The sequence below is a fragment of the Triplophysa rosa genome, linkage group LG7, assembly GCF_024868665.1.
Source record: "Triplophysa rosa linkage group LG7, Trosa_1v2, whole genome shotgun sequence".
Classification (NCBI taxonomy): Eukaryota; Metazoa; Chordata; class Actinopteri; order Cypriniformes; family Nemacheilidae; genus Triplophysa; species Triplophysa rosa.
This window is the reverse complement of record NC_079896.1, coordinates 4,907,229-4,934,454: the sequence shown is the minus strand read 5'-3', so window position 1 is coordinate 4,934,454 and position 27,226 is coordinate 4,907,229. Positions and strand designations below refer to the sequence as shown.

At 37.4% G+C, this 27,226-nt stretch overlaps 2 protein-coding genes across 3 annotated transcripts in view; both read left to right on the top strand.

The window, feature by feature from the left end:
• Positions 1 to 24,907, top strand: slc38a3b (solute carrier family 38 member 3b). Of its 2 annotated transcripts, XM_057338839.1 has the most exons (17): positions 1 to 171; positions 7,095 to 7,260; positions 7,882 to 7,902; positions 8,026 to 8,107; positions 8,499 to 8,614; positions 10,493 to 10,566; positions 10,656 to 10,748; positions 11,563 to 11,644; positions 15,912 to 15,994; positions 18,014 to 18,072; positions 19,621 to 19,788; positions 19,898 to 19,977; positions 20,078 to 20,178; positions 20,318 to 20,442; positions 20,588 to 20,732; positions 21,699 to 21,802; positions 22,189 to 24,907. In XM_057338839.1, the coding sequence occupies exons 2-17, from the start codon at positions 7,157 to 7,159 to the stop codon at positions 22,291 to 22,293; spliced, it is 1,542 nt and encodes a 513-aa protein (XP_057194822.1). In that variant the 5' UTR covers positions 1 to 171; positions 7,095 to 7,156; the 3' UTR covers positions 22,294 to 24,907. The 2 variants fall into 2 exon arrangements, with proteins under 2 accessions (XP_057194822.1, XP_057194823.1); XM_057338840.1 differs by lacking the exon at positions 7,882 to 7,902.
• Positions 24,908 to 25,055: 148 nt separating this feature from the next.
• Positions 25,056 to 27,226, top strand: part of gnai2b (guanine nucleotide binding protein (G protein), alpha inhibiting activity polypeptide 2b) — a 31,984-nt gene continuing 29,813 nt past the window's right edge. Inside the window, exon 1 of the mRNA XM_057337468.1 lies at positions 25,056 to 25,759. Within this exon, the coding sequence (XP_057193451.1) occupies positions 25,642 to 25,759 (118 nt within the window). The 5' untranslated portion in view covers positions 25,056 to 25,641. The remainder of the gene's footprint in view (positions 25,760 to 27,226) is intronic.

Genomic DNA, 27,226 nt, shown 5'->3' with positions numbered 1-27,226 from the left:
GATCGTTAGCCCTGTGAGGGAGAAACGCATTGTCTCTATTGTGGCGAAAGAAACCACGCCGGGAAAATAAAGCACGAACGCATAAAGGACGCGATCAAAAAAAAAAACGGAAAGTTACAAACGCGCAATTTCTCATTACAATCGTGAGATTCCTGTACCCAGTGCAAACCGGTAGGCAATCTATGTTTATTGGCCATTTGTGACCGATTTCTTTGTGTTAAGTGTCTTGGATAACAAGCATTAGTTCTTCCCTTAAGAAAATGACCCATGGTTTTATTATAGTGAAGTATAGTAACTGTGTTTTTTATTGGCGGAATGATTAACATTTGTATTAGGCTACTTTACTTTTACTACAAATGTCTTGCCTTAACTATCGTTGTTATTGCTATTGTGAGACAATGGTACATTTGTGGTTGGGTTTACCAGAAATACCTAATAAACTAATTAACTTACTATAACTTTTAAGGGTTAAATGTATATGTGCATATTTAAAAAGCATTGCTTGGTGGAAGATTATATAGACAACCAATGCAGGGCTTGACATTAAGCATTGTCATGTGGTTGTCGTTAGGACAAGTAAATTTGTCATTTTCTTGTCCTAGTACAAATATTACTTGTCCGAAGATAAAAAATGATATTTCATTTGAAGCCATTACAAAACATTCACTTGTCCCGGACAAGCGTTAATGTCGAGCCCTGCGATGTCATGGACACAATGTGACATTTTTGGTCCCCTTTTTATATAAATTAAATGTTGCATGTCTATTTTAATATAATTTATATCTACTTTAAAACAATTGGTTGTCTACTTGTATCATTTTCTCAGTCTGTTATTCAAGTATTATGAGATATTGCTTCATTCATTTGTGTCAAATAAAGAGTGTAAAGGAAAATTCTGCTTTTCTTATAGAGCATAAAATAATCATATTATAAATTAGCACATGCTAAAGATGAATGATGAGTTTTAGAATAAGTTTTGTTTCATTTCCATTTTACATTTAAAACTTAATCAGTAATGTAGCTTATTAACTGTGATTTCTGACCGTTTTTGACAGTGTAGTGCATGCATGTTAGCGTGCCAGATGGAATGGCACTTCAAAATCTCTCTTTCCTGGACCTTATGGTTAACGGTCTGGGGATAAGGGGTCAGAGGTCAGAAATAAAGTAGTAAGATCATCCCCTAACTGATTGGAAATAGGATGCACACTATTGGGAAATGGGAACATTTTATTGGGAAATGTAACATTTTGGGTATTTATAATTGAGACACTTGAGTCACAATGTGAATGCACCAGAGCAAACCAATCAATAGTTCATGACAGCATGTGTAGACACGTCAGATTCTCCCAGAAATCAGCTTTATACTCTGCAGTTACTGTTTCTCAAACTTTGTCCTGGATGTAGACATTTCCAACGCAATGAGATAGATGTTTCTGGATTTGTCGTAACAGATAAGAGGTCACAGACCTCACATTCAAGGCCAGAGAGGAGGACGTGATTTTTTCAGGGGTGGCGGTTTTGTCTGGTTTGAATGCTGTGTGATCTGGTCAAACGTAAAATCGGGTCCAAAGCTCTTTTGTAGCATTTGTGACCCTGGACCACAAAACCAGTCATAAGTAGCACATGTATATGTAGCAATAGCCAACAATACATTCATGTATGGGTCAAAATGATTGAAATGTAATTCATGCCAAAAGCCATTAGGAGATCATTTTAAAGATCATGTTCCATGAAGATATTTTGTAAATTTCCTACCGTAAATATATCAACATTTTATTTTTGTGAGTGGATGCAAACAAACCTGTTTCTTCTTAGCAACGGCCTGCCACAGCGCCGCCTTTAAAGACGATTTTCTCAATATTTCGATTTTTTGCACCCTCAGATTCCAGATTTTCAAATAGTTGTATTTCGGCAATATATTGTCCTAACAAACCAGACATCAATGGAAAGCTTATTTATTCAGCTTTCAGATGATGTATAAATCTCAAATTCAAAAAATGGACCCTTATGACTGGTTTTGTGGTCTAGGGTCACATTTGTTCTTGTGTGTCACAAGACAGGTTACCTGTGAAATCTGTTGTTTAGTTTTATAAAAAAATTCAGTATCATGATTCATGTATACAAAAAAAAGATCCATAGCTTTACCATCTAACACAGTGGTTCTCAAACTTTTTCGTTGTAAGGCCCCCTTTGTGTTAAGTGCATCGCTTTGCGGCCCCCCATATAAAGGCGTATAATCTTAAACTTAGAATTTTAATTAAACCAAAAACATTCAGTTATACAATGCTGGAACCTCAATTCTTTTGGTTGGTGGTGTCATTTTTCTGATGTTTGATTGCATAAAATCTATGATAAATTTCTATATTTCATAAAATGCCACAAAATCTGTGGGCCCCTGGATCCATCTTGGGGCCCCCCAGGGGGCCACGTCTCCCAGTTTGAGAACCACTGATCTAACACCATCACTGTATTTTAGCAGCATCACAATGCTTTATTGTAGGATGTCTAGGAATGTCTAGGAAGTGAAGAGCTTGAGATGTGTTGGTTGTGTCACAATTGTGTTAATGTCTAACAATTGTCAGATGGTCACTTAAAGTGCACATCTGCATAAAGAAATAAGAATAAATGTTTGATCTCAGCTCATGTTTATTTTATGGCCTCTCCAGATTTTAGCCCGATTTTGGCCCGATTTGCATGTCGTAGAACATTGTAGTAATTCGTAAACGACATGGGGCGTCAAGACGCAAGATTCAGTCGTGTCGTCTCGTATAGTTCGCCATAGTATACGACAACCGAAACTGCTCCTGCGAGGTCGCATGACATCACGACAGAAAGACTAGCATGTTTAATTTTTTCCAATAGAAGCACAGCACAGAAGCGTTCTCACTGAAGCTCTTCCGTACACAACATTCAAACATCTGTTACATTTTCTCATGACTAAACATAACATAACTTTACCTCAAGTTCTCTCTGTAGAATGGACAACCCATACTGTCCCCGTCTTGCAATCCAGGAACGTGTCCACTGTCAGGATTTTGTTTCTTTTTTTTACGCTTTTCTGATGCCAAAACAGCCAGTACAAAACACGTTGCTTCAATTCCCATGAATTTTTATACTGCAGCCGCTTCTTTCCGGAAGTCAGTCAGTCACTAGAGTAACGCCTACTCAATAACATCATATACGCAGTCAACGTCACCCACGTCGTAAAAGATGAAAACCCGTTCTCGTTGGGAGGACACGCATAGTCTGCCATTGTTTCTTGTGAACGACATGTCAAGATTTGCAAAGTCAGAATCGCAAAATCTGACACAGTTACATCGTAACAGATGAAAAAAATCGTGTAATCTGGAGAGGCCATTAAAGATAGATTTGATAACATCTGCGTTTCACTATTTGCAAATCTTTTCATCCAGCCAATTTACTCCATTATGCAAGCACAAACTTAGTCATTATTATGTAAGACTGTGTCCAAAATCGCCCTCTATTCTTTCATTCCGTACATTACTTCACTAATAGTGTCCACTTGAATATAAAACTGTGAGCTAATTCATACACAGGCGTCAAATTTGGTCAAAATGCAGGAATTTGGTGCTTCTCGATATGTTTTCGGACACCAATCAAAATGATTTTGCCCTCGAATAGTCGACTACATAAGGGGATTGATTTCTTATGCTCAGGACAACTGTTGTGTTGCTGTTGTTGGTGTAATGTTGAGATCTGTGGACGTCATGTCCCATTAGTTGTCCCATTGGCCCATTTTAAAAGGATTCTTCACCCAAAATTGAAAATTCTGTCATCATTTACTCACCTTCGAGTTGTTCCAAATCTGTATAATTTTTTTGTTCTTATGAACACAGAGAAAGATATTTGGAAGAATGCTATAACCAAACAGTTCTTGCCCCCCATTGACTCCCATAGTGGGAAAAATTACTGTATCCATTTTTTGTTCTGTTGAACACAAAATAAGACATTTTGAAGAATGTAGGACAGCAAACAGTTCTGGGGCACTTTTGACTACTGTTGTATTTTTTCCTACTATGGGAGTCAATGGGGGGCAAAATCTGTCTGCTTACAAGCATTCTTTCAAATATCCTTCTCTGTGTTCATCAGAACAAAGAAATGTATACAGATTTGAAACAACTCGAAGGTGAGTAACTGATGATAGAATTTTCATTTTTGGGTGAAGGATCCCTTTAAGTGGTTGGCGCCTATATGCCCCTCATGCCATGAAAATTAAGATGATGAAATAAAATGGTCCTTTCTGCTATTATATGTTAGCTTTGAGATTATAGTTAAAATCTACAGATGTTGCAGTGACTGTACTATGCATGTTGGAGTTTGAATGCATGAAAAGTCTTTGTAGCTTTTGGACAAGGGTTACATCACCAACTTTAGAGATGGTCTTATTACCATAGAAGCCATTTGGTTACCTATATTCCCACGTATTTTCCTAGTATGTGCAATATTGTTCTTGTATTGCTTGATTTCTAAATAAAATCTTCTGAAAAATCATGACTCTACTGTAGCTGTGTTTAACCCCAGAAGAGTTCCAGTCGAGTCGTATTTACACTGTTATACCAAAGGGAACATCCAAACATGGTCAGGTCAGCATGTGTAAAGTGCCAGCAATACCACATTTGCAGGCATGGACTTTTGGGACAGAGCGTGCCAACCAATCAGAGCGCCCTCCGCTATTTACATCAAGAGCTGAGATATTTTGGAGCAACGTGGAACAAACTGGCCAGGGCAGACTTTGTAAATAAAATCCAGACCCATAACATTCGTCCTGGTGTGGGAACAAACGTTTGACTGGTTGAATAAAGTGGATAAAACACTCTCCTTGGCCACTGCATGGTGAGATTGTGGAGGAAACATAAAATGTGTAGAGGTCATGACTTATTTGTTGGAGATGTTCTGATGTGTCTGCTGTAGGATTGTGTGGTTTGCTTATGTGAAAGTCCAGATAAAGCAGTATACTGTTGAATGGACATCAAGGACGGCGTGTGAAACACCTGCGAAGAGAATTAAACAGATGTTCTTAATACTGCGCATTACCTTCGAGCTACCATGTTTCCACCGGCTTAACCTTCACCTGCCCTCCGTCTTTTAAACGTATTGACCTGTACATTGACCATTTTAAAAACATTCATCATGTGACCAGCCGGACGCTTTTGCTCTCTCCCTGGCCATAAAATTACCTTTCATGATCATCCATAAGACCAAGTGTCTTATGATTCAAAGTTCATCACAGGCTCAGAGCTAAATTTATCAGCACAACACATCTTTCATAACCTTGGACTCGATTCCAGGCCACAGGACCAGTTTTCTTCACTGGGCCACTTGGTATTTAGATGCGTTATTGTTGCCAAAAACGTGTGTGTCATTGGTTGCCACAGGACTCCCTACCTTTCAATCTCCCTGTGTAGCCCCCTGTCAAAATTCAAAGCCCCTTGGTCCCCACAGAGCAGCTGTTTGTAATGCCTGATGCGTTGCCCGTATAGCTGTTCTTGTAACTGAACAATACCTCCATGTGGGATAATTTAGGACGAACAAGAGTCTAATCCTATTAAAGTATTAAACTTTAATAAAGATGGGCTATTCCTCAATGATCGATCAATAAATTAGACGCATTGTTCTAAATTCCCTCTGTACGTTTAATCTGGAAGAACTTTTATTATGAAAGTGTGCCATTAGCCGGCGTAGTTCCGCTTCTGCGGTTGCTGTTTACTTTCACTTTCTCCATCCGCTTGCTCCGCCATTTTCTACAGGTGTTAATAACGACCACATTTAACACTTTGTGGCCATATACTGTACAATTGGAGGAGCAATGTTGTGCCATTTGCTGTGAACATTCAAGACATCAGATAAAGAGTTCAACAGTGCCCTGTCTCCTGTCAAACTTCTTACCCGAGTCCCGTAGTGGATGAGCATTCACATACCTACCTAAACGATAAACCAATAAACACATTACAACGTTTTCTCACTCAGTTTTCTCTGCAGACTGTGGCATTTTTAAGTATTCTGTGTTAAAGGTATCATGACAGCTGGATGTTTCAATAGTCCCTCTGTTTTACTGCTTCTGTGGTAGGGCTGGGTATCGATTCTGATGTTCCGATTCGATTCGAGTCAATGATTACAGATTTAAAACAAATCCTATAGATATTTCTAAAAAAAGATCAGTAAACATCAGATTACAATGGTGAATTAAAAAAGTGAAATGAAGAGCCACAAACCTGTATATTAAACTTTAAACACACTTGGGTGTATTGAAACAGAACAGTCGCAGACCGCATAAAAAAACGATAAATCAATTTTTCATTTTTTTTGCCCAACCCAACTCTGTGGGGCCATCCAACATTCAGACCTCAATCGCAAAATTAACAGAATTGGGATGAATGTTATTGAGGTTTCATTGGAGAATTTTCACGCAGTTAAATTACACTCCAGTTGCCTGTGTTTTCTTTTTGTGAACTGACAACTTAATGTTAAGCATAATTGGATATTCGGTCTTGGGGGAAGCTGATTGAATAATCACTGAATAACTCTGGAGCTGTAGAGGTTTGTAAATGGACGTTTAAGAACATTGTATTTTTTGAGTTAGTTGATTGAATCTGAGCACGAATCAAGAATGCAAGCAACTTTTCTGAGCATCTGTATGACAGAATTTTTATTTTTGCGTGTACTTTAAGCCTTTAAGTACACGCAAAAATAAAAATTCTGTCATTTATGCACTGTCACGTCGTTCCTAATCTTGGTATGACTCTTCTGTGGAACACTAGTTTGAGAAATGCCGTTTTATGTCCCATCAATGAAAGCCAAGGGAAATGTTGTTTGATTACCAACCAACATTCTTCAAAATATAATCTTTTATGTGAAACAAATAAAAGTCATACAGATTTGGACGTGAGGGTGAGTTCCTGATTAAATAGTTTCAATTTTTGGGTGATCTCTTTATTAAAATGACCTGAAAATTATGACGGATGTAAGGGTCCACCATGTTGCTCTTTATTAAAAGCTTTGAATGTGCTTAAACAATATATAGAAAAAACATAAAGATTTGCTCAAATTGATCCTAAAATCTTAATCTTTTACAGACATCTACAACATCGGGTTACAACACACAAACTGAAACATCAACCGATTCCACGATTCCATCATGGAACCTGCCAGATCAGAAGCAAGCATCCTTCCCAATGGGAAAGGTTGTGACCTGGGAGAGGAAATGCGTGTGCCGATGAAGTCTATGATGGAGGAAGACCAGTGAGTACTTTTGCATCACATTCATTATTTCGCTTGCTTTTTTTCCATTTCCATTTTATCTGCAAACATTGAGCTTGATATAATTTTGTGTTGTATTATTATGATGTGACGTCATGCATGTGTGTGCAATGGTGAAAATTCTTATGTGTGATGGTGGTGCTCAGTCATCTGCATGGAAAACCAATCCACTTAAATCAGTTCCTTTCACAAACAGTGACACAGTAAAATATGTATTTAATAATAATTATTATGTATTATTTTATCAGTATTAGCCATAGTAAAAAATTTACATCAACTCTAATATAACAAAAGATATGGAAAGTATTTACATCTCCCTTTTAAAAACAGACAAATCGATAAATTTTGCTATTCTAACATTATTATACTCTATATGGTCAGTTGTGTTGTAATATTAGCATCGTTTTTTTATACAGAATGCTCTTTTTGGTCAGAACCCAAAGAATAAACAGTTTTCTTTTATAAAACTAGTTACCTCAGTAAGTGTAGTTATGTATATTTTGGCATGGTGTGTTGACGCTTTGGTATGTCTAAGTGCATGTTTACCCTATTTTCCATTCCTGCTTGGTGATGGACCCTTCCACACTGTCTCTCAACACTCAGACATGTTATTCAAAACAGCAGGTATGTCAATAGTATAAAACCAAAGGCATTTTTTAAATAAAGATGTTGGAGTAAGTTCATTGAGGCCGCCTGCAAGATCATTTTCAACTTCATTTAAAGTGTCTTTTACCTTTTGTCCAACAGATTTGATGACCCCGATGGAGCGTTGGCTGAGAACATTGAGTTTCTCCCCAGTGGTGAGAGCAAGAAGCCACGTTTTACTGACGTAAGTATGCTCAACGTGAAATTTTAAGTAACGAATACCCATTTTGCTTACTATACTGTATATATGAAGAGTTTGGTTCCAAAATGAGAACGTTTTCACAATTTTTCAAAAATCATGTTTTTTATTATGTTTTTATTGTGTTTTGTTAGCTCTATTTTTTAAGGTATTATGGCTTATATCAAAACAAACCAACTGCAATTTGATTGATATTAATTGGAATGTACAATAAAAAAACATGATTTTTGAAAATCATTATTTGATTATCTCATTTTGGAACCAAACTCTTCATATGCAGTTTTGCCTATTTTTATCTAGTCAAAGCATAAATTTCCATAAATAACATTTGAATTTTTTTTTAAGATTATGTAATGAATGTAATTTCATTCTTTAGTTTGAAGGGAAGACCTCCTTTGGCATGTCAGTCTTCAATTTGGGAAATGCCATCATGGGCAGTGGAATTTTGGGATTGGCCTACGCCATGGCCAATACTGGCATTCTTCTCTTCCTGTAAGTAGAAAAACCTTCCCATTTATTAGGAAAAATTGGTGTACTGTACGTGTATTAAAAGCTCTAGTTTTTCAGAACTCCTGGGGTCTTGTTTTCTACTACAAATATCTAAAAATTCTTAAATCGAGAAACATTTACTTGACAAGGAAAGTGACCTAAGATATTGTTATTAAAGAAAATATAAGAGTTGAGTAATTAAAAGTAACACTGTACTTTTTAAATGATTACATACTGTGTTGTCAAAGTTGACAAGCACCTTTTAATACTTTTTTTTATTGGTAATACTTTTTTTTATTGGTTAGATATTTGCAAAACCCAGTAACAAACATAAAGGGTGACTAATAATAATGATTTATGGCAAAAAAAATTAAAACCACGAAATATGGAGATACGAGGTTTCAGAAGGAACTAAATTAAGTAAATGTATCTTGATTCAAGAGCTTTTTTACTACAAAAAAGACAAAGTGCTTAATAACAAATTCCTATTTTGCAGTATTTTATGTTTTCCCTGTCAACCTTCGATGAATCTGAATTTAACTTAATCTAAGTGTCAAGCAGTTGGCAGCCCATTTGCTGTTTAATTGCCATGGTATTTACATTTAGGCTGTTATCAGATGCTAACAATACTTAAAGTATTGAAATGAAGGACGTCTATAGTAAGAAAGCATGTGTGTTTGTGTCTGCCGTGACATCAGAGCACCCGTTTAATGTTCATTCCCCTCCTCTTAAAACTTTCCACTAGTTGGCTCCACCCCTCTTGCTTATTTATGGACCCAGAAAGGCCAACACATCCTTCTTTTTATTTTTCGGCCCACCCCCTGTCCAGATATAGTTGTGATATGTCTCGGTTTGATTGGGGAAGAGAGCGAGCAGAAGTCTGGGGCTTCTGAACTACTCTGTCGGGTCACAGGGAATTAAATACTACATCTCAGATTACCTCAGAGTCAAAAACTGCTTCCTCCAGTCCAAAGATAATCTAGTGCAGTTTACTTCCACAGAAGACAGTTCATTTCCAGTTATATGTATATCTTATTAAATCTGTTTTCACAGTCAATTACCTCATTTGTCATCAGTCCACGTAATTTTATCTTTTAAACAGAAATGGCGATAGAGAGGCAGATGTTATGATTTACGACTTTAAAGAAAAAGATGCATAACTATTACTCAGCCATTAACAAACAAAAGAAAGCCATTTGTGTTAACATCTTTTGGATGGATCTCTTAGCAATTTGATGGTCTAATGAAAGTATCTCCTCACAAATTTACAATGCAAATTCTCATCACCCTTGTGTTGAATAGCACACGTTCAAGAGAACACTTCTTGTGCTCAGTCTTGAATCCGTGAGCAGCTGGATAGGTCAATAGTCCTTCACAACATCCATCTTAGTTGAATACAGAGCTTTGTCACACATTTGTCATTCAAAGAGACTCACAGTTTGCTAATTCCCAGGTTCGTCTACCATCGTCTGCATTATTTGCTCTCCCTCTTGTCATTTCAAACCTGTATGGCTTTCTTTCTTGGCGTTCTTCTGCAGAACCCAAAAGAAGATATTTTGAAGAATGTTGATAACTGAACAATGGCGGTACCCATTCACTTCTATTGTATAGACACAAAACCAATGCAAGTGAGTGGGTACCGTCATTGTTCGGTTATCAACATTCTTCAAAAGAATCTGTAAAATCATAGTCAATAGATTATTATTATTATATTACTATTGCCATGTGTAGTCTAGATTATTTATGATAATCTTTAATTACCATGATATATAAAAGTGCCATACTACAGTACCGCCATAGTGACTTTTTGTGGTTGTACTTCTCTGTTGGTGTAGTTTTATAGGTGTGACATGATGGTAATGTTGTTTGGTGTTTTTCCAGGTTTCTCCTCACAGCCGTAGCTGGTCTCTCCTGCTACTCCATTCATCTCCTGCTCAAGTCCTCTGGTGTTGTGGGTGGGTCATGATAATCAGCTGATGTATGGAAACTTGGCTTCAGTTGTGGGATTTGTCTCTCTTAATATTATTATGACATTAAATTCCAGGAATCCGCTCATACGAACAACTGGGAATGAGGGCTTTTGGAATATCAGGGAAGATGGCGGCCGGAATTGCGATCACTCTCCAAAACATCGGAGGTACGGAAAACCACATGCGATTTGAATGTAAAAAGAGCGGGAGGAATTATATTTTATAAAGAGGAAAAGAAGATTATTTAAAATTATATACTGTACAGTATAACAGTAAAGGTAATACAGTGACTTGGATGGATTTACATCAGGATAAACTAAAAGTAAACACAAAAATACTACAAATATATTTGAATATTTTAAGATGTAAATAGCATTAAAGGAACATTTCATCCAAAAATGAAAATTCTTCATTTACTCACCCTCAAGTTGTTCCAAATCTGTATACATTTCTTTTTTCTGATATTTGGAAGAATGCTTGTAACCAAACAGTTCTTGGCCACCATTGACTACCATTGACTAAATTTCTTTGTTCCGTTGAACACAAGGACTCTTTGGTTACAAGCGTTCTTCCAAATATCTTCCTCTGCGTTAATAAGAACAAAGAAATGTACACAGATTTGAAACAACTTGAGGGTGACTAAATGATGATGGAATGTTTATTTTTGGGTGAACTGTCCCTTTAAGTGTGTATTATGGTAATAAGGATTGAGGATGTGGCACTTAAATGTTATTAAAAAAATTGCAATGCAAAAAAAATCTGAATGAAAATCTTCCCCCATCTAATACAACCAAGTAGCAATTCATGGGTTTTGTCAAGCAGTGATGTAAAATTTCTAGCTATTTAAAACAAGGAATGAGTCCTTCACAACGAACAACCACATCAACACAGTATAAGACAACTGCACATTAACAGGAATAATGCAAATAAAATGCAATAAAACATTTCTCGTCAATGTTATTTCTTAATACATTTCTACAGCCATGTCCAGCTACTGTTACATCATCAAGTCCGAGTTCCCGCTGGTTCTGCAGGCATTTCTGAGGGCAGATCCCAACTCAGGGTAAGAACGTTGAATGTCAGTGTAAAATATCAGAATCAGAATCAGAAAGAGCTTTATTGCCAAGTGTGCTTGGACACACAAGGAATTTGTCTTAGTGACAGAAGCTTCCAGTGCACATACAGGTTAAAAAGTGACAAGGCACAGGTAACAAAACATGAAAAATAAATATACACATTTGACAAAAAGGACAATATTAGACAAAAGGACAATAGGCAGTATATTGGATGTACAGATGTGCTATGTACAAATTATACTGTTATATACAAGTTATGCAGGGGAATGTGGATAGCTGAATATTATATCAACAACATATCGTCGCTGTCGGGCGGAATCCTCGCATCTCCAAAACCATTATTTTTCAGGAAATTAAAAAAACTGTAAAAAAACTTGAGTTATTAAACATTGTATCGTTAAAGTTGGTATTATACCTTATATTGCTATCATATACTGTTGTGTACCAACATTAACACAACATTTCCCCAAAACCATGTTTAATCGGAGATACAAGGTTTATGACTTGGGAGCAGGGAGATACGAGATTACGCTGTCATTGATAAGAATGGTACGGACACAGACGTCGCTGCTGCCAGCAGTGTTCATCAAAGTCTGCGGTCGCGTTGAGCCTTTTGACAAGACACGAGGCTTTAAGAGGTAATGAAAGCTAATGATTGTGGTTACATACATCTTCCTAAACTCTATTTTAAACGTTAGAGCTATGAGTGATGCAATACCAAAATAAAACGTTAAACAGGCTGTCTAATATAGGCGGAAATTAATCTGCACGCAAATAAAGTCGGCGGTCGCGTTGAGCCTCTTGACAAGAGAAAAGGCTTCAATCGTTAACCAAAGCTAACGACTGTGGTTACATACATCTTCCTAAACTCTATTTTCAAGGTTTAAGAACTATAAGTGATGTAATACAAAAAACGATGAGCTGACTATAGGCTGTCTAATAGGTGGAAATTAGCCGAATCTGCTCGCAAACTTACCTTCGTGGCTCATGGGCTTCCTTCTGCACTGAAGCATTACAGCTATAGATTTTTAACAAAACAGGCCTACTCAAATCTAACCTAACTATTTTCACTCGTTATTGTCTAAAAAACTTTCAATCAGGAGACGTAATGCCGAGAAGCTCCCGCGGAGTGAAGAAGAGGTGGAGTTACGAGACTTCTCAGACAGTTGAAGTGTCCAATGGAGTTAAGAGATTTGCTCTCAAGCTATTTTCAACACATTAGATTGGTTAATAATTTGTAAAAATAACAGACCCACATGGGGACTGACCAATAGCATCGATTTGTGAAAAAATATGAAATTGACCGAATTTGGACATAGGAGGTTTCCGCCCGACAGCGACGATATGTATAATAAATATGAGTATATAGTTGTGTATTGCACGTGTTTTTATTGCACAGTAGAACATTTAACTGTTCAAGAGGTAGATGGCCTGAGGGAAGAAACTTTTCCTATGTCTGACTGTTTTGGTGCTCAGTGCTCTGTAGCGCTGACCAGACGGCAGCAGTTCAAAGAGAAAGTGTGAGGGGTCCAGAGTGATTTTGCGAGTTCTTTTACTCACTCTGGATGAGTACAGTTCTTGTAGATTGGGGAGGGTTGTGCCAGTGATTCGCTCAGCAGTCCGGACTATCCGTTGTAGTCTTCGGAGGTCAGTTTTTGCAGCTGAGCCGAACCAGACAGTTATGGAAGTGCAAATATTGTGAAATATTGTATTGAAATGTTCAAATCTTCACCCTGATGATTGCTGGAGATTTTTGCATGCTTGAGTCCACCGGTGGAGATACGTGTACAGTCATTATCAGCTGACAACCGTTGAGGGCAAATAACTTGTATCTGCCAGGGCCAACACTCAAAAATGTCAAAGTGACATCGAGAGGAGGTGTGGTGTCAGCCTTTAACTATGATATGTCAGCTAATAAGAGAACAGTCAGGAACTGATTGGCTGACGCAATCTCTTTCCCACCACACCTCTGTCCTGCGCGTGACAGCTGCTTCAAACAATGCTGTCATAGCGAACACTTAATGCGACTGATGTCAGAAGACACAACTGCTTTGTCCCCTTGTTTCCGAACTTTAGGTTTTTATTTCGGTTAGCCTCAAACTTTAAATTCCTTAAACCATTGGTCTCTAGACCCACCAAAATATATTTGGTGTAATAAATATTTAAAGGGATAGTTCACTCAAAAACTGAAATTCTGTCATCATTTACTCATCCTTTGTTCCAAACTTTCTTGTTTCCAAAATTACTTTGTTCTGCTAAACACTTAGTAAGATATTTAGAAGAATGTCAGTAACCAAACAGATCCCATAGTATTTTTTCCCCTACTATGGCAGTTAATGGGGGATGACATCTCTTTGGTTGCTGACATTCTTTCAAATATCTTCCTTTGTGTTTAGCAGAACAAAGACATTTATACAGGTTTGGAACAATCTGAGGGTGAGTAAATAATGACAGAATTTTAGTTTTTGGGTGTGCTGTCCCTTTAAGTATTATAAAATAAGTAAAGCTTCACAGTATTAATAGTGGAAAAGATTGATTTATGGCAGAAATATGATACATTTGCATATATTCATTTAGCAGACACTTTTATCCAAATCAATTTACAAATGAAGGATCATTGTGCATTTTGGCAACAGTAAACGCATATACATATTTCTGTGGCTTCTTGCTATGTTATCTGCCGTGTAAAACCATGTTAACAACTACATATATTAGAAGCACCCGCCTCTACTTCAGTAACATCTTAATGTTCGGATGTCTTGTATAATGTATGAATCCCACATATAGCGACCTACATTTAGCATCACCGGGCAAAACTTTGGCACGCACCCTTCCTCGACTGTGTTTGGACACTGGGGATGAAAAAGAGGCTCAGTGAGGGGCCGAAAATAAGTCCTTTCGTATTGCACAACAGCTTATGTTGGGGCAGGATAGCGGTTACCACAGCATGTTGCAGTTCACTTAAAGCTATATAAAGCCACAGCAAACACAACTTACTGGCTCATAAATCATGAGAATCGAAGAAGTCAGAGTCCGTCTGGGATCGGATGGTGGGAGACGGATTCCCGGAACAGTGTGAATGTTTTCCATAGCCGCACAACTGGAGATGCTTAAATTGGTCAGTCAGACAGGCAGAGAAATGATTTCTAAATATTTTAGTCTGAATTTACAGTAGTTACTAGGTGCTTTGGATAAAAGCGCCTGCTCTGTTCAATCCAGAGTTGTTAGTTTTGCTTTTAGTTTTATTGTAGCTTTACTAATATTTCAAAATAGCTTTTTAGTTTTTATGTTAGTTTTAATTCAATTTTAGCAGTTTTGTTATTTGCTTTTGTCATTTATTTGTTTATTTTATATGTTGCTATATAAAATGTACTAGTTTTTTATTTGTAATTTACATTTTTTGTTTAGTTTTTGCAATAATTTTTAGGCCATTTTGTTGAATGCTTTTGTCATTTTATTATTTATTTTATTATTTTATTATGTTGTATATATAGTATTTATTAGTTTTTGTTTTAAATGTAATTTTAAATAATATTTTCGTTAATTTCAATAAACAATTTAACATTTCTTAAACTAAAATAACCTGCAATCTTGTATAATTCTGGCATTGCAGGTCACAAATCTCTACATTCGTATTGCCAAAGCATTTGCAGCGTACAAATAGTGCAAGTATGTAAACAGACGAAAAGAAAGATAATTATAGTAATAAAATAAAATAAAGTGTGATGTATGTAGTGCAACTTAAAGTGGTTTATAATATATGTAAATATATAAGTATAATAATATATATAGTAGTCTGTAGTCTGTATCTTGTCAACGTGGCTCTTAGTTTTTTATCTGTCACTGTGTACAGATAGTCTGCTATACTGTATTCTCTCTTTAGAGACAAATAACATTGCATTTTACTTGTTGTTTTGTTTGGGTTTCCCAATGAGTGAAATAGTTTTGCTTCATTTGTGTTGTCATTTGGTTGAGTGTGATTTTGTCAGTATTGTTGTGGTTGAGAGCATCAGTAGATGTTAGGACTGAAACATCAGGACTGAAGCTCTGGACCAGCTGACAGAGAGGATTCATTTCTTTGCTCATCTCGTGGTGTTTCAGGGCTTTAGAATGATATGAGTGAGGGTCACTGTGTTTTACATGTTTCCAGAATTTGATCGCCCTTTTTTCTATCTTCATGATCAGTGGATATTTGCCTAATTCTGCCCTTCATGCATTGTTTCTCTCTCTCTCTCTCTCTCTCTCTCTCTCCAGGGAATGGTATCTTAATGGCAACTACTTGGTGCTGCTTGTGAGTGTGTGCGTAATCCTACCTTTGGCTCTAATGAAACAGTTGGGTGAGTCGATCATTTTTCTTCATCCGTCTCTTTCACTCGTCTCTTCACCTCAAGCCCCCCTGATCTACACTTGACCCAGTTAAACATACCGCTCAGGTTACAGAGCATCAGTTCGGCCACGGCACATTCTGTTCTCGTTTGAAGTCATTTGTTCATACGGTACCAGCACATGTATCTGTTTTTGTTGTTTTCACATATTTTATAGTAATTTCAGCAGGCTGACCGTGTCAATTTGATATACGTTGCTGTGGCTTGACATATCTGTGAACAGAGATTAGCTCTTGAGACGGTGATACAGACGTGCTCAAATTTGTTGGTACCCCTCCACAAAAAACGAAGAATGCACAATTTTCTCTGAAATAACTTGAAACTGACTAAAGTAATTGGCATCCACCATTGTTTATTCCATATTTAATAGAAATCAGACTTTCTTTTTGATTTTTTCTTCAACATAATATTGTAAATAATAAAACAAATGAAAATGTCTGAACAAAAATAATGGGACCCCTAACCTAATATTTGTTGCACAACCTTTAGAGGCAATCACTGCAAGCAAACGTTTTCTGTAGCTCTCAGTGAGACTTCTGCACCTGTTAACAGGTAGTTTGGCCCACTCTTCCTGAGCAAACTGCTCCAGCTGTCTCGGGTTTGATGGGTGCCTTCTCCAGACTGCAAGTTTCAGCTCTTTCCATAGACGTTCGATAGGATTCAGATCAGGACTCATAGAAGGCCACTCCAGAATAGTCCAATGTTTTGTTCTTATCCATTCTTGGGTGATTTTAGCTGTGTGTTTTGGGTCATTATCCTGTTGGAGGACCAATGACTCGCTCCAGAATGCCTTGATAGTCTTGAGATTTCATTGTGCCCTGCACAGATTCAAGGCACCATGTGCCAGATGCAGCAAAGCAGCCCCAAAACATAACCGAGCCTCCTCCATGTTTCACTGTAGGTATGGTGTTCACTTCTTTGAAAGCTTGATTTTTTCGTCTGTGAACATAGAGCTGATGTGACTTCCCAAAAAGCTCCAGTTTTGACTCATCTGTCCAGAGGACATTCACACAGAAGGATTGTGGCTTGTCAATATGAATTTTAGCAAATACCAGTCTGGCTTTTTAATGTTTTTCTTTCAAAAGTGGAGTCCTCCTGGGTCTGCATGGAGCCCACTTTCACTCAAAAAGCGAGGGATGCTGCGATCAGAAACTGACGTACCTTCACCTTGGAGTTCAGCTTGTATCTCTTTGGCAGTTATCCTTGGTTCTTTTTCTACCATTCGCACTATCCTTCTGTTCAATCTGGGGTGGATTTTCCTCTTGCGGCCGCATCCAGGGAGGTTGGCTACAATTCCATTGACATTAAACTTAATAATATTTGCAACTGTTGTCACAGGAACATCGAGCTGCTTGGAGATGGTCTTGTAGTCTTTACCTTTACCTTTACCTTTACCATGCTTGTCTATTTTCTTTCTGAGCTCCTCAGACACCTCTATCCTTTGCTTTCTCTGGTCCATGTTCAGTGTGGTGCACACAAAGATACCAAACAGCACAGTGACTACTTTTCTCCGTTTAAATAGGCTGAATGACTGATTACAAGATTGGATACATGTGTGATACTAATTAAAGAAACTAATTAGATTGAAATATCATTATAATCCAATTATGTATTATCTTTTCTAAGGGGTATCAACAAATGTGTACAGGCCATTTTAGAATTTCTTTGTAGAATAAGCAATAATTCATCTCTTTCCACAGCTTCTTTGCTTTATTCTATGACATACCAAAGGCATGAATTTATACATGATACAATAGCTTTTAATTTCATCACTCTTCAGGAGGAATGAAGCATTATTTCAATGAGCTGGAAGGGTACCAACAAATTTGAGCACGTCTGTAACTCGCTTGTATTTTTTTTTAGCACATATGCTTATAGTCGTGAGTACTTGGTCTTGAATGAAGGTAAGCAGCGTGTCAACAGACAATGGCACTGTGATGATGTATTGATGTGCTATATTTATTTCTTCAGGTTACCTAGGTTATACCAGCGGTTTCTCCCTCAGCTGTATGGTCTTCTTTCTCACTGCAGTAAGTATCATCAAGGTTTACTGATTTAATAAATATTCATATTTAATAAATATTGCTGATACATGGAAATGATCTTAAAGTCCCCATGAACCGGAAGTTGCGATTGTTTTTACTTCCGTATTCTGACACATTTCCGAGTGAAAAGGAATTTCAAAGGAGACAATTAGTGGGCGTGGCTTGCGTTTTTCACAGTGAATTGATTGGATGTGTAAAAACAGCTGTTGCATTGATTTTGAAATGAAACTGGCAGCAGACTGACAGTTGAAAGAGAGGAGTTAACGGATGCTCCGGCCAAGCCGTCTAGTTTACGTCTTTTGAGATGGATAGTCACTTCAGGGCGGAAGTGCATTTTCAGATTTTAAAGGTGCAGCTTGTAACAATTTTGCAGTAAAATATCCAAAAAGCACTAAGCTAGTGTTATATATTTAGTTCAGCTGAGTACTTACAATATCTCAAATGTTTCCAACTACTTGTAAATCGTGAGAAAATTGCCTTTCTAAACAGAAAAGCTTTGTTACCCCTTTGTTACTGCCTTTACTGCCGTAGAAACCGCATGACAACAGTGTCTTGGACAAATGCGGAAGTAGTGTCTAGCGTCTAGCAAGCCACTATCTTGTTTCGAGCAGTCACTTATTTATGGACCACAATTATTCGCAACAATTATAAAACTTTACCTCATCTGCTAACATGATTTCTCGTTCCCGTCTGATTGATGGCCATCAGCGGCGGAGTTGAAGACAACAGATCACATCATTCCACGCTCCTTCACAGCGTCATCAAGCTACGGAATTGTTGTTGTTTTGATCTAGCGGCGGTTTTTACAAACTGCACCTTTAACTGAAGATTATGAGGGTACATGAATTTAGAAAAGAAAATGACCCACATTGATAAGCTATTTACTATAAACGCTGCAATATGTCATGAAAAAATAAAGAATTGTCATTTTTAATTTCACCGGGACTTTAACGGTGAACTTCGGCCTCCACATCCGAGTCACCTAAATGTAAAATCGTAGCTTGTTCATTGATTTGTAGCCTTAAAATTCTCATTTAGTGTTTTTGCATCATTACTATGGACTTATTACAACATTCATAAATAATTTCTTTAATACAAATCCATTTGGTTTGAATCCATTTGTCCCAAAATCCCACCACCTGTGTAGATTCACAGCCTCAAATTCAACAGTTCGCCCACACACTTCTCCCAGAGGGATTTTGTAAGATGAATTATACTGCAAACATATCACATCTACACGCAACAGTTCTTTCTAATGAAATAGTGACTTATAAATAAGGTGACAGACGAATTAGATTTTCATTTACACAGCCATTCCATAGACATTCTCTATTGTGTATTCTGATTCATATAGCTACTGTGTATATATCACTGTATCACACATGTCGAGGCCAACTACTGACCTTATAAATGCTATTTTATAAATGTATACCTTGAATACGATGTAAATCGCTTTGGATTAAAAGCATCTGCCAAATGCACAAATATACAAGTAATTTTTCATATTTTCTTCTATATCTATTTTGTTACTAGGTCATCTATAAAAAGTTTCAGATTCCATGCCCATTCGAAGAGTTTACATCTAATAACACATTGGCACACATGCATTCAAATGGAACGGTTGGCCACGCCCACACCTACCACAACGGCCATGAAATGGACTCACACTGTAGCCCCCAGATGTTCACTGTAAACTCACAGGTACAGTATGCTAGGATATCACTGAAGACGTGAGAAGTGTTTTTGTATTCAGATTGATACATGTACAATGGCATGAATGCAACAATAAAGTCATCTTGGTGTTTTACAGACTGCATATACCATCCCCATATTGGCCTTTGCTTTTGTGTGCCACCCCGAGGTCCTGCCCATCTACACCGAGCTTCGCAAGTAAGTAACCTGAAATTAAATCAAGTTCAATTAAAATGGCATTGAACTAAGCTTGTCTTTTGTATAAACAGAAATTTCCCACCCTTCTCTGTCTCTGTAGCCCGAATCAGAGGAAAATGCAGCACATTTCCAATATTTCCATTCTGATCATGTACGTCATGTACTTCCTTGCAGCTCTCTTTGGCTACCTGACGTTTTACAGTAAGTTTGAGGACTTGCACTTTTCTTTCCAATGGCTGATACAGCATAGTTCAACCGTGTGGAAAATGTGGGTACTATTGTACTACATGTGCCCAAATCCTATAAAATGAACTGACAAGTATCTCTAATTTGATCACAGCTAACGTCGAGCCCGAACTTCTGCATACCTACAGCAGGATCGACCCCTACGACACTCTCATCCTCTGCGTGCGATTGGCTGTGCTCACTGCCGTGACCCTGACCGTGCCCATCGTTCTGTTCCCGGTGAGTTTTACCAGATCGTAAATTCATTTAAGCTACATCGGAATGTGATTTGTCGTATAGAATGCAGGGAGTTGTGGTGTAGGAACAAGAGCTTTTTATTACTTTGTATCTTGTGTTCTCAAGATTCAGTTTGTTCTCTTCAAAGGTTCGAAGAGCCATTCAAGAGATGCTGTTTGCTAATAAGACCTTCAATTGGATCAGACACGTGGCCATCGCAGTCACCCTCCTGTCTTTTATCAACTTACTGGTCATCTTTGCCCCCAACATCCTAGGCATCTTTGGCGTCATTGGTGAGTCTGTCAATCATCCATGGCCCAAGTGTGGTTTCTGTTATAGTTGGAAACTTCACAGACTAGCCAAAAAATGAGAGAACAATCTGGTAATGATAGTCAGAAACATGTCTGAAATCCTAAAGCAGAGACTCTTGATGCCATTGGCTTATTTTGCATCCTTAGAATGGGTAACCAAGACTTCACTAACCATTTGAATAATCCATTACGAATGTGAATCAGTCAAATTTGTTCCTGTAGCTCAACTACAGTATAAAGGCATCTCCAAATGTATAGTTATAAATGTAAGTCAATGAGACAGTCAGAAACGTATCTGAAAGCCTGAAAGAAAGACTCTTTGAGTCATAGCCATGATATCATCGGTTTATTTTGTGTTGTCAGAATAGGTAAGAGACACTCAGACCTGCGGCTGGCTTTAAAGTGTGACTGTTGCTTGTTTGAACAGGTAGCGTTGTGACGTTGAGTCAATATGTTTGTGTGTTCAGTTATTGCTGAATAGAACGTCAGTGTCAAGGTGCAAAAGCTCAAACTTAGAGAATGTTCTGGTCAGTTTAACTGTTTCATAGTTGTAAAGAGGGAAGTGAAACACATGTACATAAAAAGCAAAAACAAAAACATCAAAATAAAAGCGTTTCGGAATTAATATACTTGTTTATTAATACTCCCACTTGATTTTATGGGGGGGTTTACGGGATTTTAAAATATATGATTATATTTTATTTTATATTCATCTTGCTCATCATGACATAATTATTCATCACTGAATGTCATTAAAAGACAGTGTAACTGAAAACATTCTTACTGTTACATTTTTGAGAACCATAATAATTGTTGACTTTATGACACAGGATTCTCATTTTTACCAACATGGACAACATCACTGAGATTTTAATTATGTTTTCTTTCAGCTTTAATGAAATTCTACTGATGAGCTGACCTTTATTTGTCCTGTTCTTCCTTCTCCAGGTGCAACATCTGCTCCGTGCCTCATCTTTATCTTCCCTGCTGTTTTCTACATCCGTATTGTTCCGAAGGATAAAGAGCCAACGCGCTCTACCCCTAAAATTTTTGTGAGTTATGATTTATAACCACTACCTATACATAAAGATAAAAGTACTTCTTAAATGTTGTCCGGGCATTACCAAACTTTTGAATTATGAAAGTCCAAGAATTATGCCTCTTATTTCAGTAGTCTTGAATATATTCCATGCAAACTGCATAATCACACTTGTTAGCTAGCTTAAGCATAAATGTTTGTTTATGTTTGCTTCACCACATGCTTTAAAGCAATTTGACATATGAATTGCAAAGAATTTATAAAGAATCAGTTAAATCGAGTTCACAAATGGTTAAACTCACAAATTGATTCAGTCCGAATGATTCTTAATTTAACTCACTCACTGAATTGGTTCATAGTTACAAAAATTGACCAAAATGTACTCTCTTTCTCTCTCAGGCCGCCTGTTTTGCTGGACTGGGCGTGTTGTTTATGATAATGAGCTGGAGCTTCATCATCATTGATTGGACATCAGGAAGCAGCAGTTCTCTGGGTGGCCACTAGAGGACAAACTATGTTGAATGCTGAGTGTATGTGCCTTTGAATGAGAGTTAGTGGTGTATTATATTAGAAGATGGTTATTTTTTTAAGCCTTATTTTTCTTTTATGACACAGAAGGTGCTCTATCCCACAATAACTACATTGAGTTTTTAACTGATACAGAACCCCTTTGTTTCACAATTTGCCTATCTGGAACTAATATAAAAAGGCTATACTATACAGTATATTAATGTACATTTTTTAGTATGGTTAAGTTAGTGCATTCTCTCTTATCTTGTACAAATGTGCTGTTTTGGCTCAATTTTGAAGCTTAACAGTTCTTATTGACCCCTCTTTGCTTTATCAACCACAACGTACTTGCCACACTTGACCGCGAGTACTGTAGAAACATGAATGTGTAAATATTCAGCTCTTGAATTTCCCTTTTTCTATAGCACAAGGAGATTGTAGAGAGATTAAGATTTTGAATGGTCTTCTTTAGATTATTAGTTTAGTATGGATGAGATGAGATGATAGAGACTGTAGTTTGCTCTGCAGGAGGTTTGGGACAATCAACAAAGTCAAATATCACTTCAGGTAATTTACAGTAATGTTAGTCAAGGGAGAGTCTGGTTTATCATAATGCATAAATTAAGTGTGCCAAAGCAAAGGATTTTTATAATCTATCTTTCATAAAGTATATATTCTGTTTTTCCAAAGAATGCACAGTAGAAATGAAATCCAAGGCGTGCCTTGATCACATTGAGATTTGAACGGTGAAAACATATTTATTTAAACGTATTAGCTATATATTGCAGTTCACTGGAAAAAAGTATTAGTATATGTTGTGGTTTTAATGTATACTTCGAATGACTGTCTTTTAGCATTTTTGTTTTTATAAAAATCATGCTGGATGAGTTCCACGCATCTGAGGCTATTTACACAAAATCTTGCTTGACAAAGTTACATTTATGATACGAGGAAACCTTGCATATATATTGTAACAATGTTTTACACAAAATGTTACCTCATCTGTATTAGATTTTCAACAAAGCATTACACTTAGGAAAGGTTTAAGTTTTTAATCGGTTGCTGCTCTCAGTATATCAAATGAAATTGATTGTAAATGTATTTTTGTCATCTCTGCTATTTAACATTGTTTCATAGTGTGTTTCTTGTATTCAGGCTTATTTGTCTTACAAAATCTAGAACGCAGTGTTTTTATCTGAAGGAAACTATTGAAGTTAGCTGTTCACCTGTTTGGTTGTGAAATATTTATCTCTTAGCCGGTGATGAAATTTGCTAGTGGCACATGTTGAAAACCTTGAGAAAACACTAGTAACAGAATTGAACATCCCTTTAATATCACAAGACACTAAAAAAGTGCCTCTTATGGAACCTAGTTAGTTTAAATACTTTTTAGACCTACTGTATTATTATTATTATCATTTCTAATATAATAATTTTAATTTGCAATTGATTTCAAGGGCTTTGAATTGTTCTCAGGCTTCAAGATAACATTGCATATGTTAATATATTGCATTTGTTAAACTACAGAAGCATTGGATAAGTAAAATCAAGGGAGTTCAATGTTAATCATTCAGATTTGATTCTGATACCCATTTCTATATATTTTCTCTTAAGTATTGCTACCTATTTGTTATATACCTATTGCTACCTATTTGTTATATTTCTCTTTTCTTGTAATAATATTATAAACAACACCAAATGTTGTAGTGATTAGACTGCAAAATCAACGTTTTAAACTACATATTACCTATTGTTTTAATGCATTATTTGCATCTATAACATCGTTGTACTTGGTAAAGTTGGGGGTCATATTTACTTCATCCGTATATAATGTATATAAATGTTGCTTATATCTGTGATGCATAGTTTGTATAGTGTAAATAGCAAAACCACACTGACAATAAAAAAGCTGTTTTTAAAGTTATGTAGGAGTTTGGCATTTTAGCTTGCCCCAGAACATTATGACTTACCAACATACATTTATTCATTTGGCAGACTCTTATATACAGTATACAAATGTATAGGCTACATTCAAGCTATACATTTGATCAGTTTTTTAATTCCTTAGAGAAATTGAGCCCATGGTCTTGGCATTCTCTGCTAAAATAAACGGATTATGATAATCTTTGTTACAGCTGCCAGGATTTCATACTGATGTGATGAGTTTTTCTAACACTTGAGGGCGATGCGCGTTCTTGCTCTAATTTATCGGTTATCATCAGATATAACCAAACTTTTACATTACCTATTTTTTGCATATTAGTTTTTTATACACAATCGTTTTCTGAACCTTTACGTTTCACTCAATTTCAGGTGCAAACGTGCTCGCAACCTTGAGCTGATGTGAGATTCGATTCGCGAACGAGTCGTTCCTTTGAACCGGTTCCAAACGATTCTTTCTAGCTGATTTGCAAAGCGTTATTTCATTCACTCCAACCTACCAACTAAACTTTAAGGTGGACAGGGTGTTGAAATGTGTCTTGAGTATCCAGTATTTAAAACCACATGCGACTTCTGGCCTAGGACATTTGATGATGTTGTTAAAAACAAGCAAAAAATCAAGCATTTCTATGTCACTGACATTTTTGTACATGACAAATAAACTTGAACTAACAAACAAAAGCTTCGACTCAAAAGAATTAGTAAATTGTCTTGAATCTGAGTGAACCGATTCGCTAAAATGACTTAGAAATGCCAACGTTTGGTGCGCAAGAGCACAAAACTACTGCATTTCCCACAATTCTCAAGTTGTTCGTGAGTGGGTGGGTGCTGCACGCCTCAGCTTTTCACAAACGCTCGAGCGTTCGAGTTGTGATTTTAAACGTCCTGAATTGCTCCAAGCCTAAATCGAAATGCAGAACCTGTAATTTGATAGACAGTCACGGGGAAAACACACGAACGGTTTGGCGTTTCTCAGTTTCGCACCACTTGGATACATTTCGTGACCACTTGCGCGCAAAGACATCTGACTCAATGCAGACAAATGGTATTTTATTTGAGGAACTGTGAGCTGTAGATGAAAGACGCGGCCGCTCTTTGATCTGAACGGAGGCGCTTACGGGAACATTATCGATTTGGTGGGAAACAAAAGCAACTTTTAATCGCGTCCAAACAGATCAACTGGGACTCGAGTGACAAGCGATTGATGGAGAGTCGCAGGCCCGCGATTTTTATTCGAACCTTTTAAATCGTGTTTTGTCTTTTTTGCGCATGTGTATCACGTCCGTTCGTTGTCTTAATAGTTCTGTGATTTTGTGCTGGAGCGGGACCGACAGAGCCTAAAGTCACGATCCTTCGTGCGGTGTTCGGTAAGTGCGAGTTTGCAGTGCGCACGGTTAGATCATGGGGTGCACGGTGAGCGCGGAAGACAAGGTGGCGTCCGAGAGATCAAAGATGATCGACAAAAACCTGCGAGAGGATGGAGAGAAGGCGGCGCGGGAGGTGAAACTGCTGTTGCTCGGTAAGTCGTGTGTCGTGTGTGTTTTCATCGGATCTAGGTCGCTTGCTCAGTTTACACTTACTAGCCCACCTCTCCCCGACGTTTATTTTTCCATTTGAATTTCCCTTACACGTCTTAAAAGCAAGACTTTGAGACTCGTTTGAATGCGATGTGTATGTGTATGAATGTATGTTGTGCGCTTCGGTGTGATGGACGCGGGAGGCAAACGCGCCAGCATCCCACGATGCGCGTTTGGTTGCTTTCATTCGAAACCACAGCACAAATCGCAAACAATCACCCAGGAGTTTTTTAGACATGTTTAGCCTACAATTGTACTTTTTAAACTACCCATAGAATACGAGAATGGTAACCATTTAGTCCTGTTTTATGTCTAACTAACATGGTTTTGCATTATGTAACTTTTCCACTCTGTGCACATCTGCCTCGGAAAACGGCATAGTTATGTTTAATGATGTGGTTTCCATGGATACTGCTTTTTCCTCCCTTATGTGCATGTGTTGCCATACCAGACAGGGGCCGACTAAATAACCCCATCCCTCTTGAAGTGCAGTTATTGAAGCCATAACTTGTGTTTATGTGAAATGATTGCGCATATAACCAGGCTCTGTGTTTAGAGTCTGCAGGTTAACCAGGTTAGAAATAAACAACAGTCTGCAGGTAGGGTTGCTCTTGTGTTACCCGGCTGTGAGAATTAGATAAGTTCAGACAATAGACCTGGCCATTCAATTATACTTCATTAAAGCTGAGTGCTCGGCTGTAGCCGATCCATTTACATTTGATCAGGTTCAGCATGTCAAATGAAAGCATGCTTGATGTGAAAATACAGAGGGGAAGTCCCACAGATATTCTGGATACACCTGCTTTGTTGGTCTTGAAGGAATAGTTCACATAAATCTGTCATTAATTTCTTGCCCTCATGTCACTCCAGTCCCAAACCTGTCTTGTGTTATTTTCCAACAAAAGATTTTGGAAGGCACTTTTTTCCACTCTTGATAATGGTCATGTCGAAAGGACAAAAAAGAAAAACACCATAAATTTGATCATAAACATTCTGTGACTCATGTAGGTGGTGCATAACTCTTCATATATTCTCCTATTGGTTCTACAGAAGAAATGACAAGTGGGTTAGTGATTAATGACAGAATTTTCCTTGTGACGAAATGTTCAGCTGACCACACCACTTGTGCAAAAACAGAGTTTTCTACTTTTCCAGATAGAGCTGAGAGAGAGGCTTCATAACCCTTGAGAGGTTTTCTGGTCTGGTTATTCAACATTATGCTTCTATGATGTCAACATGTATTTTTTTTATTGTTTACACAGTGTCAGGGTTTATCTAAGTGCTTAGTATACCATCTCTTTAGATCATGCATTTGCTTATTGTGCCATGCTGTGAAACCCACACGCCAGCACAGAGTGTTCACTTGAAGCGCCGTGATGTCATATCCTGTTAGCGCAGCAGCGTGAGTG

What these genes read in the sequence shown, in the direction of transcription:
- slc38a3b (XM_057338839.1), top strand. Translation starts at nt 7,157, where the DNA reads ATGGAACCTGCCAGATCAGAAGCAAGCATCCTTCCCAATGGGAAAGGT. An exon ending in AGGGCAGATCCCAACTCAGG is followed by an intron (nt 11,645 to 15,911) that starts GTAAGAACGTTG and finishes CTCTCTCTCCAG; the next exon opens with GGAATGGTATCTTAATGGCA. An exon ending in GGCTCTAATGAAACAGTTGG is followed by an intron (nt 15,995 to 18,013) that starts GTGAGTCGATCA and finishes TTATTTCTTCAG; the next exon opens with GTTACCTAGGTTATACCAGC.